This window comes from Crocodylus siamensis, chromosome 4 (genome assembly GCF_052110815.1).
Source record: "Crocodylus siamensis isolate JL-2025a chromosome 4, ASM5211081v1, whole genome shotgun sequence".
Classification (NCBI taxonomy): domain Eukaryota; kingdom Metazoa; phylum Chordata; order Crocodylia; family Crocodylidae; genus Crocodylus; species Crocodylus siamensis.
The window spans coordinates 77,963,213-77,979,508 of NC_143398.1; the positions used below are offsets into that span (position 1 = coordinate 77,963,213).

The window sequence follows — 16,296 nt, forward strand, 5'->3', positions numbered from 1 at the left end:
TTTCTTTCAGTCTTCTTATTGAACATGTACCAGTGCTTCCAGTTTCTAGATCACTGTGTCCTCCAAAAGCTGGGAGCAGTAGTTAGCTGATTGGGGTCCCAGCTTGAGGAGCACAGTGAGCTCCCCTGGCTAGGAGCTCCAATCAGTGAAGTTCTCAGTTGTGTGGCCACACCATGCACTCCTGCAGCTGGAAGCTCTGAACCCATTAGAGATGCACATGGTGTACCCCTGTGGCCTCAGGAGCATAGATACCCCTGTGACCTCAGGAGCATCCAAGCAACTGGGATGTACTGTGCACCCCAACACATGGCATGATGGGATCTGATACTGGATCCCATGATCATGCCTCCTGCCAGGTACATGTGGCATGGCAAGAAGCACAATTTTTAGGGTTGTGCATCCTATCCCATCTTTTTAATGTCTGTCAGTGGCCTTCATGAGCATGCATACTTTTAGGGCCTATTTGACTAACTAAATAAATGACAGACATTGTCACATAATTAACACTATTGTATGTGTTATTACCTAAAAAAACAACTTTGCTAGGTTCTGTGCATTCCCACTGTACAAGATGTCCATGCTGCTCAGAACTTACAGTCTAAGTATATGAAACAGGCAAAAGGCTGAAGAAGAGGATGTCTTTGTAAATAGCAAACTGCTGCAGGCAGTGAGTAGGTGACTTCCCACATGGCATCAAGGCTGGGAAGTTTGTGAGAGTCTGGAATTAGATCTTTTGACAGCCAGTCCAGCCAACCTTCTTGTTACATTTTAGGAAAGAAAATAAATACATATTTTAAAGAAAATACTAATCACAGAGCACAGCTACATGAGATGCCTACTGTGCAGTAGCTGAATAATGCTTCATACTAAGGCACCACAGCATGGACAGTACTAATATACAACTGTGCCGTATTATTAGGCTACTGCACAGTAGCATCACCTAAAAGATGTTCACCAGTACTGCTTCAGTGCATCTCCAGTTACTGCACATTTATTTAATACTTGCTTATACAAGTATTAAATAAATGCTCAGGAATGACTGTGCAGTAGCATCTTGTGTAGATGCACCCACAGTGTTGGATCCTGGTACCCAACCAGCTTTTGGAACTGTGGTAGGAAAACTCTAAATTTTATGTTCAAGTTCATGCATTAGTATTTAATGGTATGAATGTAAATGAAACAAATGTGGATATAACACAATACTTCAAAACAGGCCTCATGTAGGTAGTTATTAACATTTACTACTTGTATAGCACTGCACGTGGTCTCTTGGGCCAAATACATAGGACAGCAATGCTAGGGATTGCAAGACACAAGGTAAAGCAAATGGTAAGTGTCCAGTGGCACAATTTTAACTTACAGTTCACAATTTTAACTGGCTGTGTTGATTTTAATTACTGTATGCTATATAGAGTAATACCTGTAGGTTGTACTCTACCAATTTTTGTACATTACATGATAAACTGTATTTTACAGAGCAAAAGGACTACTGTACTGCCATGTTCCCTCTTTCCAGCTGTTATTTATCTACCCGTCCTGTGGGAGCTTGGATGTTCTGAGCATCCAAGAATGCAAGAGTTAGTGGGCCAAGAAGGAGACCAAGCATGATTCTGCCTGTGTGGCCTTTCAGTTAAAGTGTATCCTGGGAACGTGCAGAGTCTTGGTTCTTGACCTTGCTTCCCATAATTATTTGCACATTATTTGCATTACACAGTCATTTGCTGGGAAACAGAAATAATCCTAGTGACAAAAACTAGACTCCTCCGCTTTCAGCCTTGTCTGCCTAATGGTCTACTTTCAAGAGGAGGAGAAGGCTTCCCTCACTTAGTGTCTATTACAGCCTGGTATTTAGAGAATTGGGTCATAGGGCATAAAATCCCTTTAGGTGAGGAGGGCTAGATTCCAGATCTCCCACTTCCTGGGAGGGTTCTAGAGTTGTAAATACTAAATTAATGTTCAGACAGTGAGGAAGAAGAGGAGAGCAAGTAAGATGAGTCATTCAGAATGCCTTGTCTTTAGAAACCCTCTGTGCAGGTATCATCAGATGTAGGTGTATGCTTTTTGAATTGCAAGTGAATGAAGATGTTTAATGTGTAATTTGAGTCGGGTACCTAAACTCCTCAGAGGGGAAGGAGTTGGCTGCCTCAAGGTATCTCCAGGCTTTCAGAATCACCTTTTAGAGGTACTTAATGTTACCTGGGTTCTGTGTTGGGGGCCTCCTCACCTAAAACTGAATCTTTCTTGGACCTCTACAGTTTTTCCATGGCCTATATAGAAATTCTAGATGCCTACAATCACCTTCCCAGGTCAGGCATTCAAAACATAGGTGAGCCAATAGCTAGATCATGGCACATGCTGAGATGGTTGGAAACCTACCCTCGGTTCTTCCATCCTGCTTCAGCAGTGGCTACTGATCGCATAATGTATTTTTACATTGTAGATCTTTTCTGAAGGTGTGTTTTTAGTTTAGCTTTGCTCTGGGATGGCCCTGGTAACATTGGGTTGTACAGTTTACTGCAAGCTGAAGTTATGTTTTCCCTATCATTTTGGAGCTGTGCTCAGCACCCAGTATTATTGATCAGCATCTAAATTGCTGAAATCAATTTAAATTGTCTTGATAAACAGCTACATTTATTTTCCCTCCAGCACAATTGCCAAATTGTAAGTTGTCAGCGGAATTGATAGTGATTATATTGCCGTGGGATAGTTATTCAAAAATAAAACCATGTACAGAGGCGAGAGAAGGACCTGAAATGCATCCTGAAATGTCTTACTGTCCACTACATTTCTTCATCCTTTTCTCCTGTTCTTTTAGGTTCTGATAACACACCTTTGACTAATATCTTTGACTTTGTTTTAATTTATGATTGTGTCATGCTCCTTCCTTACTTCCCTGTGTAATTTTATATCATTCTTATTCCATCATTGTTCTAAAGAGCTGTATCAAAGTGAATGAAGGATAACAAAGTAATTTTACAAACCTGTTGCCATATATTCTGGTAGAGTTTAGAGCTGTATTCTGAGAAAGTTTGTTAACACCAGTAAGTCTCTTAAGACTCTGTGTCAGCCACCATAGTCAACACCTAAATAAATAGTAATGAACCAGCAGGAAGAGAAATTTCTGTGGAAACGATGTTTATAAAACAGCTAATTAGGTTTGAAATGCAAATCTTTAGTTTATAAGTAGTACAGTAGACAACATTGTCTCAGTGACATGATAAGGGCCTGATCCTGAAATCTTCATGGGAGTGATTACCAAAAGAAAAATCATTAATATTTTTTGGCCTGTCTTGGATGGTTATTTATATTATAGTTATCAGATGTTGCTTTCACAGGGCCTGTTATTTTCAATGGAAATGAACTTCATTTCCATTTTTTGTTGTTGTCCAGTTTCTCCAGCATTTTACCCTTTAAGATGCCCTTAAGATTCTTCATGGTCATCCCACCCCCACTCTAATTGCTACATCAAACTGTGGAATAATTCAGGTTAATTTATGGAAGCTGCTTGAGTCTAAATATTTTAAATGATATCAAGTAAAACTTTCTACTAGAGCTTCCTCAGACTCTTCTGGGCCCAAAGCAGTCTTCCCGTTTATATTCTTAGCATAGTATGCATAAGTATGTTCCTTTAAGAATAGCATTCCTTTCCGTCTCCCTTCTGTTGTTCCCCATCCCACCTCATTATCTGAAGTCTTAATTTCATTAGTGAAATTGTATAAGCTTTTTTAAAGTAGTGGGAGATGGATTCATATATTAAAATTGGGCCCAAAAGCGTAATTCAAACATTCGCTAAATCAGTGTTCTGGCTACCTGTGACTGCATTCCTATGAAAAGGCATTCTGCTTAACACTGTACATCTCTAATGCCAGGTGAAGTAGATCATGTTATATTCCTTTAAATGCTTCAGATGTCTTTTAAATTAATCGCGTGTGTTATCAGTAAACTGTATATTTTTTCAATGAAAAAGAAAGTTAGTTCCTGTTTTCAGAAATGGAAAGTGTTGATGTGCAAAAATGTACAGTTATTCAAAGATTTCATGTAGTGTTAAAATATCTCCCATTTTTCCTAATGGGACAGAATATTGTTATTAAAATTACTATTTGTCCCTACTGTGCTGCAGATGACATTTTCATTTAGCAGACATCACATTTGCTGTGAATAAGAATTTTCTAATTAATACAGTCTGTTCTTGCTGCATAAATAGTTGCATGTATTAAATGGCAATCTGGGGTAAATATTAAAATGATTGAATTATAGACATCATTGCACATCTTGTGTTTTTTTTTCTTTTTACAAATAAAAACTAAGTAATTTGAAGATATTTGTATGAAATTCTAAACTGCGAGGAAAATTGTATATAATTATCAGACGCTGTACACTGATGAAAATATTTGAGCTGGAAAGCTGGAGGAGTTTAATTAAAAACACTTTGAGGTCTGGAAAACTTATTTCAGTGATTTATTTTTCTAAAATTATGACCACAATATTAAATACTCATAAAGTATGTTCTTATTAAGTATCTTTGCTTTACTGTAATAAAAGCTATCTAAAAATATTCATCATAGTTTCCATATGGAATGAAAGAATGGTTTCTGAGAGGCTTTTTCACTATGGAGAAAAGCAATTGATGCATAGCTTTTGGGAACAGAAATCCTAAGGCTACCCAAATTACAAACGTTCTTTTGGGACTTTTCAAGCTGCCATTATGATATACAGCATTTAATAGTTGTAACTTTTGCATTTAGAATGTACAGTGTGTAATACTGTGCACTGTGAATTTATACAAATATTAATAGCAGATAATTCTACATAATATATATATGCAATTGCAGTTTTGCGCGATTTTCTATTTTATGAAGTTAGGGTATTTTCTGGAAGCTGAGACTGAGCGAGAGCTCTTACTGACTAGAAAGCCATCATGTTGTGCTGACATTGTCCCTATGGTGTGGTAACTTGAGAAGCTAAACAGGCTATTTGGTTTTCCCTTTTTTATGCCAGATTCTAGAACTCTATTCCAGTTTACAGCTACAGTTTCCTAAATTATGATGTTATAAACATCACCAAGCAAACTGAAAACTTTGGAGTGTATGTGTGTGTCTATAAATTCTCATCCTTACCTCAAAGGTACTTGAGATGTATGGTGGGGGTGGGAATGGTGGAAGGCTTTTTAGTTTATATGTATTTGTGTGGTTTTAGACGCAAACAATATCTAGTAAGTGGCTTAGACATAAGCATCTAAGCCCAAATCTTGAAAAGCTCTCAAGACCAAACATATGTAGACAAGTTCTATACTCTGCATCTTCTTTGGGCATCACACACTAAGGGGCAAATACTCAGTTGTTGTAAAATATCCAGTTATTGCAGTCTGGATCAATTAAGGATGTTCATATTTTTCAGAAACTAGAGTGACTCAACTGTTTACTTATGCTGCTGTTTACTCCTACCACTTACAATTTGATGTACCATCGTCATTTAGGACTGAACTGTTGATTACAAAGTACAGATTATACATTTTTCCAAAGTATGTGTTTAAGGCAGTGGTTTTCAACCTTATATTATTTGTGGACCCCTAAAAAAATTTGCATAGAGGTGCCAGACTCCTTTGGAAATTTTTAATGGAGTTGTGGTTGGGTTTACATACTTTTGGTCAGTCATCGTTCACATACCCCTTTGACATAACCTGTGGACCCTTAGGGGAGTGCAAGGGGAAGAGGGGAGAAAATCAAGCTCTACTTTGGCGCTGATCCAGAAGGATCTGCCTGCCTGAAGCATCTCTCCACCAGCCCCCTCCCAGCTCTGGTGCTGTCTGCATGATGTAAGTGGGGAAAAGGGAGGAGAAGGAGCTTCAGGCTGGGGTTTGCCCACACTGAGCTGGAAGTGATGGGGACAGGTGGATTGGAGGCTCCCAGGGAAGAAGGGGTCACTGCCATTGCCCTGCATCTCCAATGGCAAAGAGGTAGTTGTTTAACATATGCTCAGAAGATTTTATAAAAGCACTGTAGCTGATGCTAGGCTCAGCAAGATTCAGGGGGCAGGCCAGTTGGTTAGGAACTGCATATACAGTGGTTCCATAGCATAAGGAAGCAGGTGGAAATGGGAATTTCTGCCTGAAATTGAGACTCCATATTAGGACATCTGGCATCTCTAGGGTCCCATTCTGTAAATATATCTAGGAGCTTGGACTTCTCTTGAGTGATGATACCCATTGGCTTAAGTGGGATTGTAGAGAGGAGACAGGATATGTGCAGCTGTATCAGGTTACAGAATATTCACCCTGCTTTGAAACAGGAGCTACAAAACCTAAGGGAAGCTTTTAGGTTAGAGTCTAACGTTGAAATTAACATTGTGGGGTCTGTGAAAAATAAATGCTACCCGTGAAATGACTCAATTGTGCACAGTTATCTTACCAAAAAAACCCCGGCTTTTGACACTTACTATTTCAGAAAATAGCACACTAGTATGCTATGCTGATGATACCATTAATAAGTTCGAGTGAAAATTTTTGCCATCACTATAGGGGAATAAAAAGCATGACAGCATATTATAATGGTGACTGACAAGGTAAAGCAGCCCATCATAGTTAGTTTTCATACTTGTGATCCATTCTATAAATCTATATCTTTTCTGTTTTATTACTCAACCTGTATCAAGCTACTCTGTTTTCAATTAGTGAACTGAAGTATTTGAATGCCTCAATCACATCTAATCAAAAAGCCTAAAGATAAAATAGTTGCATGCAGAATTCAATGAATCTTTTCAGAGCATGAAATTCTACTACACAGAGGTGCTTGAAGAAAAAATTAGTTCTTAATTGCTCTTAAATAAACGAAAGCACACGGTGGTGCACCTCTAATGTTAAGGAATTATTTTCTACAGTTGATTAGTGAATTTGATTCCTCCTGTGAATGTAAAGAAGTGTAGCCATTCTGACTACAGCATTCACTAAACAATGCTGGTGTCATTTCAGAACACAAAGAATGTACATTTGCAGCAATTCATTAAAGGCAAGAGGATTATTGGCAGCAACCTTTCAGTGACCTTTTAAAATCAGTCAATCATTCCAGAAGTAATTCAGACCTGTGAATGTACTGAAGAGCAAATTAAGACTTTTTCTAAACAAAGCATTCATTTTGAAATTCAGAAGCCATATACCTATCTTGCGCTGTATACTCACTAGGGCTGTGCAAAGCTTTGATTGCTGATTCGATTCGGTGGAGATTCAGTCCAATTTGGTGGCCGAATCTCTGAATCCGAATCAAATCAGGAGACCCTTTAATATCTCTGAACTGAATCAGAACCCTCCAAATCAGTGATTCAGACACAGACACAGCTTTAAATGTTTTTTCTACATACCTCAAGGTACCCGGCGGCTCATGAATTCTGCAGTGCTGGGGCAGATGGAGTATCCCACAGGAGCGTGGTGTGGAGGGATAGTCTCCAGTGCGCTTGGCAGCAGACCCGGAAGTGGACCAGAAGCACGTCCAGTCCACTTCCGGGTCCACCGGAGAGCACGCAGACCCTGTCCCACCACACCCTCCATCTGCCCCAGCATCACAGCGTTCACAAGCTGCGCTTGGTACCACGAGGTATGTAGAAAAAACATTTAAAGCTGTTTATGGCTGAATCACTGATTCTCCGAATCGGCGTCGAATCTTCAGATTTGTATTTGGCTGAATCGAATCTGGGACAGTGATCCAAATCAACCAGTCGAATCACTGTCCCCGCTTCAGGCTGAATCCAAATTGAATAGGGCCCATTTCACATACCCCTAATGCTCACAAGTCATAGGAAGTCAGGTGTTAGGTAGGATTTTCCTTTTTTTTTTTTTTTTTTTTTTTTTTTAAATGATACAGTTTTCACAACTTCTCCATAAACCGGTGTCTGATGCTGTTATCTGCTCTGCCCTTTCGTTGGTGAGTGAAATGATTGCATACAAATTTTTCTCTCTCCAAAGCCACTTTAGAGCTCTATATTGGAATAAACTACTAGCAAGTATGAGATTTCGTGTGTGGAATGAACCAGGGATGATGTGGGGAAAAGCCAACGCATTTATTTTAATTAATGGTCGAAATAGGGGGCCAAATTCTGCTGTTGGTTACGGCAGCATAAATATGAAACAGCTTTGTGGAATTACATTAAGCAGTGTTGGATTTCTATAATGTCTTTTAGAGAACATTTTAGTCTTTGGCTTTTTTTGTATGCAGAATTGTATCATCTATTTTGATAATGTGGAGAAGGTTTGGAAGAATTGATGTCAATATAAAACAAAAACACTTCAGAAATCAAACAGATTTTCATTGTGAGTTGCATAATTTATTTTTAAAAAAACACGTGCATACATACACACCCTAAGGAAACATTTATGCCACAGAAAATTCTAATAAAGGGTATAATTCCCAATAGACCATGGAAAATGCTATTTATAACCCTGATAGAACTGCCAGTCAGCTCTTTTGATGTAAAGCATCTGTCTCATAAAGGAAATGAAGGAAGGCCTGTTTTTCCTTTCAAGTCTCTGAAGTAGTAGGTGGTGTCATTTGTTATACAGTGCTACAAGTCCTGTATTATTGGATTGGTAGCTGCTGACTGCCTTTGTTAACATGCTGAAAAGTTTCATGAGCTGTCTTTAATAAAAGGCAATATATGTTGAGGAAAAAACTGTAGTGAATGTGGCTGGCTCTCTGTCCCCAGCCCATCAGTTACAGCTGTCAGGGAGTGATGACACGGATGTCTAATCAGTCAGTCACCTGAAATTCGTGTGTGTTATAATAAACTGCAGACGCCTAGACACTGCAGTGATCAGTGCCCTATGCATACAGTGGGTAGGTCATGTGCACTGTTGTTCTTTTGGGAGACCTGTACTCTTCGTTGTTTGAAACAGGGAGGAGTTTGTATGAATTTTCAGCCCCATCTGAAATAACACAATCCATTCATCACAACTTGACATGGTATTTTTACTTGCATTAATGGCCCCAAAATAGGTGATTTGGTAAAATTACAAAGGTTATCAGAGACATGTGTTGGCTTTCTTTCCTTCCCCACCCCTTCCTGCATCCCTTCTCAGCCTGTTATAGTGAAATTGCTTTACCAAGTTAAACAAAAAATAGTATAAGGAACCTTTACTTGACAGTGCAGGGGGATACAGTTGTTTATTCCAGAGCTATTGTTCCCATATTACCTGCAATTGCATTGTTAATCCATGGATCAGAAAGAGAACAGAAAGCAATACTGAAACTGGTATAAGAAACAAATATATTTATGAATGTTTTAGAGGTTACATTCAGAAGTTTAAAGCTTACATTCAAAAGTTACATTTAGAGTTTGCATTCAGAAAATAACATGCTCCACAAGGGTTTCTGTAGTTTGCTGTGCCTAGCTGATGTATCAATCAAATTAAATTCAACCAGGGCAAATGCAAAGTCATGCATTTAGGATGGAATAATTGTATGCAGAAATACAAAGTGAAGAATGATTGGCTAGGCTACAGTACTTCAGGGAAGGACCTGGGAGTTACAGTGGACCATAAGCTGAATATGAGCCAACAGTGTGTTTCACAAACCTGTCATTCTCCCAAAGCCCCGAGTTTTCTTCCCACTGTGCTGCCCAACACTCGCCCCATGGAACAAACTAAGGTTTTCCCTAGGGCAGCTCCCTACCCCAGCAAGCCTCAGCTCCATTGCACTTATACTGGACCCTGCACCTGCAGTGAAGGAATCTGTGCCGACTCCAGGTGCCTGCCATTTTTAGGCTGAGAACATATTATAGGTCCCCCTCTCCACTGAGGTAGTCATCCTAGAATATCACTTGCTCAGAAATCACCCTCCTCCTAGGCAATCAATAAAGAGGAAAAAAAACCCAAAAGTATTTATCATATAGGAGAAAAGCACCATACAGACAAAACAGACCAGAAGTTTGGAAACAGAAAAGCAAAACAAGTGCAGTTTACCTTGTCAAATGACTACTGTTTAGCCCCTCCTGAAAGACCTGCCAGTGTTCTTGGATATTGGCCTTCCTGCTGACTCTACCAGTCCTGGCAACTAGGGTCATTGGACCCTGCCAATTCTGATATTTAAAAAGCACTTATTCAATCCTAGCAAAACCCTAAAAAGCCTCCAAGGTTAGCCTCCTCCCCAGTCTCTCCCTCCCCATCACTATTATCCTACTGCTGATTTGTCACCAGTATTCTCCAGTAGATTCGTGTCTCTCTAGGACACCTGGGGCCTCTCATTGGAGGACTGCTTCTCTCAATTCCTTCTCTGTTGTGGAGTTGATTTTCCCCAACACAGGTGGACAATATCTTAGGTGTGTGCTAAATACCTCACTTGATCATTTTCCAGTAACATCATGAAACGACAGAAGTACATAGGATAAAAATCTGATTTGGGAGAATACCCATGCATTCGGCACCTAGTTTTGAGGTGTGTTTTCCTTGCTAAAAAAGAAAAAATGTCAACAGCAAGCTACACTGTATCAACAAGAATGTCTCTGGCAAATCAAGAGGAGTGGTTCTTCTGCCCCATTTAGCACTGGTGAGGCTTCACTCTGTCCAGGTTTGAGCTCCACACTTGTGAACAGATTGGAAAGAGTCCAGTGGAGAATGATAAAAATTATTAGAGGCCTTGAAGGCAGGATTTATGAGGAAAGGCTGAAAGAGTCAAGGTTATTTCATCTGGAGAAGAGAAGATTAAGGGGGATTTGATTTTACAATCTTTAGATATCTGAAGGGTAATTATAAAAAGGACGGAGATAGATTGGAGATATATTTTTATCTATGGCTGTAAGGCAAAGGACTAGGTGCACTGACAGCCTGCAGCAGAGGAAAGTTTTGGTTGGAGATTTAGGAGAAACTTTCTGACTGTGAGAGTGGTCAAGCATTTAAACAGGCTACTAAGAGAAGTTGTGGGATCTCCATTTGCTTTCTGTGTGATATGGACTAAAGAGAATCAAAGACAGGATAGCTGATCAGGCCAGCACCATGTGAAAATTAGTCATCCTAATGACCTAGAGCAGGTGTTGGGTAACTTCTCCTAAGTCATGAGCCCTTACCCTGCATGTGAGGGTGAATCACTACGCTGTATTTCTTTTTTTATCTTTTTTTAATTAAGTGCGAGTGGAGAAAGGATCTGTGTCATATTTGGGCATACTACAAATAATAGATATTGTGTTTTCATGTATGCTGGGGAAATGACTCAAAGAGGGGAAAAATTACCCTGTCAGGTTTAAGGAAGAAAAACAAAAGCAGTAGCCAGTTCATATCCTCCTGGCTTACCATCATGATATTTACAGGGGAGATGGGTGAACTCACTGTTTTTGTTTAGTTTTGAAACTCTTTATTACGTAAAGGCTTTGAAAGCTTTACTCATACTTTATTACTAGTGAGTTAGTTTTAATCAGAGGTTAGAAAAAGAGAAGAGAAAGAAAATGGAATAGAGACAATCAAACTGCAGATACTTGTGTAAACCTTGAGAATTGCTTGAGAGTTATTTAAAACCCAGTCACAACATCATCCTGTCACCACACCATCCTGGTATGAAGAAGAGATGAGCATTTTCATGTCTCTCTTTTACCTTTGAGTTATTTCTAATGCTATTCATCAAAAAGCATCCGGTGTGCAATCTGTATATACATGAGTTGACTGGAACTTCACAGTTGATTTAAAACATGTTATGAGAGTGCTGTTGAATGATATCTAGAATAACTTCTCTCCCCCAAAACCAAATGAATTGTTATTGCATCTAACTGCTGTAATCTAGGAAATTAATATTCCCTATGTGGACCTAAAAACATGGGTGTCTTGCATTGGCGATGCACAGGAGGTGCACTCAGGTGCATGTGCACCCCCTGGAAGTGCCAGCTGTGAAACTAGAAGTGTACTTCTGGTTTTGCTGCTGGCTTGGCAGTTGGCCACTGGGGGACCCCCCCCATCGGTGATCTGGTGCCCCCTCCCCCCCAAACTCAGGAGGCACCAGTCGCCCATGGTGTCTTGGACAGGTCATGTTGAACTCTTGTCAGTTTTTACTTTAAATCGGGATCTATTTACTTGGTGGATAAGGGGATTATACTTTTACTAAAGTATAATGTCCTATGGATTCCTACACAGATATGTAGAGTAAACTTTACTTCAATTTCAAAATCAGAAGTCTTTCCTCATAACTTGTAATTGTCAGAGATTTGGGGTGATAAAATTCTCATTCTTGGTCCTATAAATGACCTTTTCGTTAAAATTAAATAATGTACAGGATTTTAAATAAAAGTAAGAAGAAAGTTGCTCATGCAATTTAATTAGAAAAAGATCCTAAGGTAAACAGCTTCGTAATTTATTGTGGTGTTCTTCGATATCCTTGTGAATATATTACATGTTTCTGCCCCTGGGAATTATAAAGTTATTCAGGTATTCGTTAGGAAGTAGATGCCAGAGCTTGTCATAGCACTGAGTTTGTATAAAGGCAAATCTAAAATGGGTACCTTGGAGCCTTGTATGTCTTTAAAATCCAAAGGCAACCAGTATTTTCTGTTTATCTTTAAAACAAAGTCAAAGAATAAGGTGGCAGGAGTCCCAATGTGTTATCTATTCCCAGCGATTATAAACTCTTGTTGGCAATGGGTTGAATTGAAATTAAATTCTTCTCTTCAATCTTCTGTTGTGCAACTTTAATTTTCTCTTGGAAACTATAGTATGCCAATGTTACCACATGTAAAGCTTTTATGGGGTCTGTGTTTTCTCATTAAAGAAAGAAGTCTATGTATGTAGACACCAGAGCCTACCCTGTTTAAAGCACAAAGTACACAGTTAGCAGCTGTTCAAAAACTTTTTCTTGTTATCTCTATTTGTTTAAATTGTTAAATTGCTTCCATGAAATGCCTGCAATCATAAGGGAATAATTTGTATAAGTGGATGAATTTTGTCTGTTAAGAAAAACTGAAAATACTCTTAATATTTTTCTTTCCCTCCTTTGGTGCAGTATCCGGCTGCCCTGATGAACCTTGGAGCCATTCTTCATCTTAATGGGAAGCTCATAGAGGCTGAAGCAAACTACCTCCGAGCTCTCCAGCTTAAACGTGATGATGTCATAACCCAGTCAAACCTTCGCAAACTCTGGAACATCATGGAAAAACAAGGTTTAAAGACCTCCAAAACATGACACAGAATAATCTAGTTTTTTTTTTTTTAATTAATTGACTCAAATCCAAAATAAAAACTTCCAGGAAGTTATCTGTCAGAGCTCTCATTGGACTTGACTGCCAGGGTCAGGGGTCTTAATTGCTGCTAGGAAATCCTATTGTGTATTTTTGGCGTAACTTCTTGCCAAAAAAAAAAGAGACTTCTTGGGAGCTTCACAAAGGAGTTAAGTGTTACCCCACAAACATATTTAATACCATAACACTTAAAGGAAGGTATTCTTGCATACCTGACAAGTCATCACAATTAATCATATATTGCTCATTTCCATGTGGGTTCTTGAAAATTATATTGTCCTGAAGACACTGAGGGAAGACTGTGTAGAACACACCCAGCCACCTGGGAGTAAAAGAGATAATATTAGCTTAAAGTATTTGCTGAGGCTGTAATTCATTAAAATGTATACTAAATCCAATGTGTTTGCAGTTTGTTTTAATGCTGCTGTATCTCTCTTTAGGATCGCTTACTTATCAATTCCACAGACTTATACAACCATCCAGAAAAAGTGTCACTTGTGGTTCTGATAGTACTTAAAATTGTTTACTGAAGAATTGCATATATTATTTCAGCTTGTTGTTGAGAGTTTGGACGTAGATTACTTAAGATACTCTACAGAGTATGATTGGTTTGGCCTGTCCTAAACAAAATAAGGGACAGTCTGGTGTGCTACATCTGACCAATATAAGAGAGCCTAATAGGTATCATTAATTCTGTGAATTGTCCCGTTTTATACAGAAACCAATGCTTGACCTCATAACAAGTGGGGGACAGGCTGTAGTCTTAGGAAAAAATGTGGGGACTTTTTTTTTTTTTTTTGGCCTTATCCTACACTCTGTTTAACTCCTTTTGTGCTGTGGTTATTGAAGACCTTCTTTAAACAGAACTGTCCACGCTTTTCAAACTACAGTATTTTTGTACAAGTTCAAGCTGGGTGAGTTTTACAAATACTAAAATCAAATATGCTACTAATGAAGCTTATCAGCCATTTCCATTGCCTATGCCAGCAACTAACAGGAGGGATTGGTTTTTAGTTGAGCATCCTCAAAAATAGTGTAGATGAGAAATATGTAACAAAGGCTTCCAATTATTTGAAATATTTTGGAATGTTTTTGACGGCTTGTCTTCTCAGATTTTAACTATATATTAGGTATTCGTTTATATTCAGACATGCATAGAAGCAACAGAACTATCACAATTCTTGATGAGTTTTTTTTTGGGGGGGTGGTGGGAGGGGTTCTGCTTCAGATAATTTGCTTCCTATACAAATTCATAAAACCCTTTTTTAAAAATGTTTCATCTTATTGAAGTTTTAGTCCAGACCATTTGCTAGCTGCTTTCTTTTGTTTTAACAGGTACTAGTGTATGTGAGAATTGCCTTTCATTTAATGACCAGTATCTGCTTCAATGTTCATGTCACAAATGAAATATATATAGAGAATGTTAAGTGCTCGAGCACCTTGGTCTGAAGTTTCTTCAGGTTCTCTTAAAACGCTTTGTACTGAAAAAGCTTACTTTTTTTTTAGTATTTAGCATCATTCCAACTAAACTATATAGGAGAATACTTTGCTGTATTTATTTATTTATTATTTAACAGCAGCAACTTTTCTTTCGTTAGGACAGTAATCTGCAACAGTTGCTATCTTATTTTGTTTGGCTACCTTTTTTGTGGATAGTTGTTTGCTTAAAGGGAAATGGGACATATGCATATACTCTACATTATTGTACATTCTCCTCACGTTCTTTTTTTTTAGACCTCTACACCAGGGAGTAACTATTCTAAGTCAGCATAAATGCAACTTGTAATAGGTTGTTGGAGTCTTTGCTATTTGCTTGTTTTGGTTTCTGGGAGAGGGGGGACATTTTTGGGGTTTTTTTCTTTTCAATTCAGCAATTACATGCTTTAATCAGTAGGTTCACAACTGTCCTACTATAGGTGCTGGGAACATAGGGTTGTAGGGTTTGGTTGACAGCATCAAACTTTTACTTAAATAATGATATGGCTACTTAAGCAAAACTAAATGGTCAGAAGATGGATTTCAGTTTTATCATGATCATCCACTGAAGCCAATGGTAAGAATATAATGGTGGCTCGAGTTTATTTTCCCCTTTTTTGGCTGTCTGAAAAACTGTAAAAGCAAATTAGATATTAGGCCATGAGTGAACTGAGTATATAAGTGTGCTTTCCTGCAGTTTTATTTATTTTAACAGTCATCAAACTTTGGTGGCTTCCTGGTCATAACTTTTTATTGAGTTATATATATGTGTCTTCCTTTCAAGCTGTGTTCATTCTTGTTTCGTAGTTTTCATTCATTGCACAAAAGCCACTCAACTGATATGGTTTCATCCTGCCTTTAATAATTGTCTGAGGTTATTTTTAAAATTTATTTTAAAAAGGACTAACAGAAATTTAATGAGACTGTCCCTGAATACATTTCAATTTAGGGCTAGGCTTGATAACTTTCTTCTTTTGGAATAAGTTTAAAACATGTTTAAAATATGTCTCTCTGCTCAGGGATTTATGGTGGATTATTGCAGACAGTGCTAAAAAATAAAAGAGCACAAGACAAGTTTACTAAATTAAAATTTTATTTTTTGAAAAAAACTGTTATTTGTATAAATTATCAAGATTTGTAGGCTTTCCTTTTTGTAGAAATAATTGTTTATGTGCCAGATAAGAAAATTTTGATTTTGTTTTCAATAATAAAGCATTGACAACTAATACATTGTTCATGCCTTTATCTATTGCTAAAAATACTGCACTGACTGTTTTATTACTGTAAGCTACCAATTTATATTTACTGTTTTTTCATCAAAGTTATATACAATGTAAGCAGAGTACATGTTTATCGCAGTTACGCATTCAGGTGTACCATACTGACTTTAAAAAAAGGTTTTTACTGATATTTTCAAAGCCCTTATTCCAACATTTACAAATGTAAAAATCTGTCTTTGTTTTACCTGGAAATGGTGTTAATAAGTGCTCTCCATTCAGATAAAGCTAACAGAAATGTAATATTTTTCTTGAGTCTCTTAAATATTAAACCCTGGCTTTGAATTATTTGGGGAGGATAACTTTGTCAATAAGGGCAGGAAACACTGATGAAGAAGACAGTATA

General features: G+C 38.1%; 1 protein-coding gene across 1 annotated transcript in view; it reads left to right on the top strand.

Moving 5' to 3' along the window:
* The window catches only part of TMTC2 (transmembrane O-mannosyltransferase targeting cadherins 2), a 376,219-nt gene extending 360,320 nt beyond the window's left edge, over nt 1–15,899 (top strand). Inside the window, exon 12 of the mRNA XM_090042631.1 lies at nt 12,963–15,899. Within this exon, the coding sequence (XP_089898757.1) occupies nt 12,963–13,142 (180 nt within the window). The 3' untranslated portion in view covers nt 13,143–15,899. The remainder of the gene's footprint in view (nt 1–12,962) is intronic.
* The last annotated feature ends 397 nt before the right edge of the window (nt 15,900–16,296 follow it).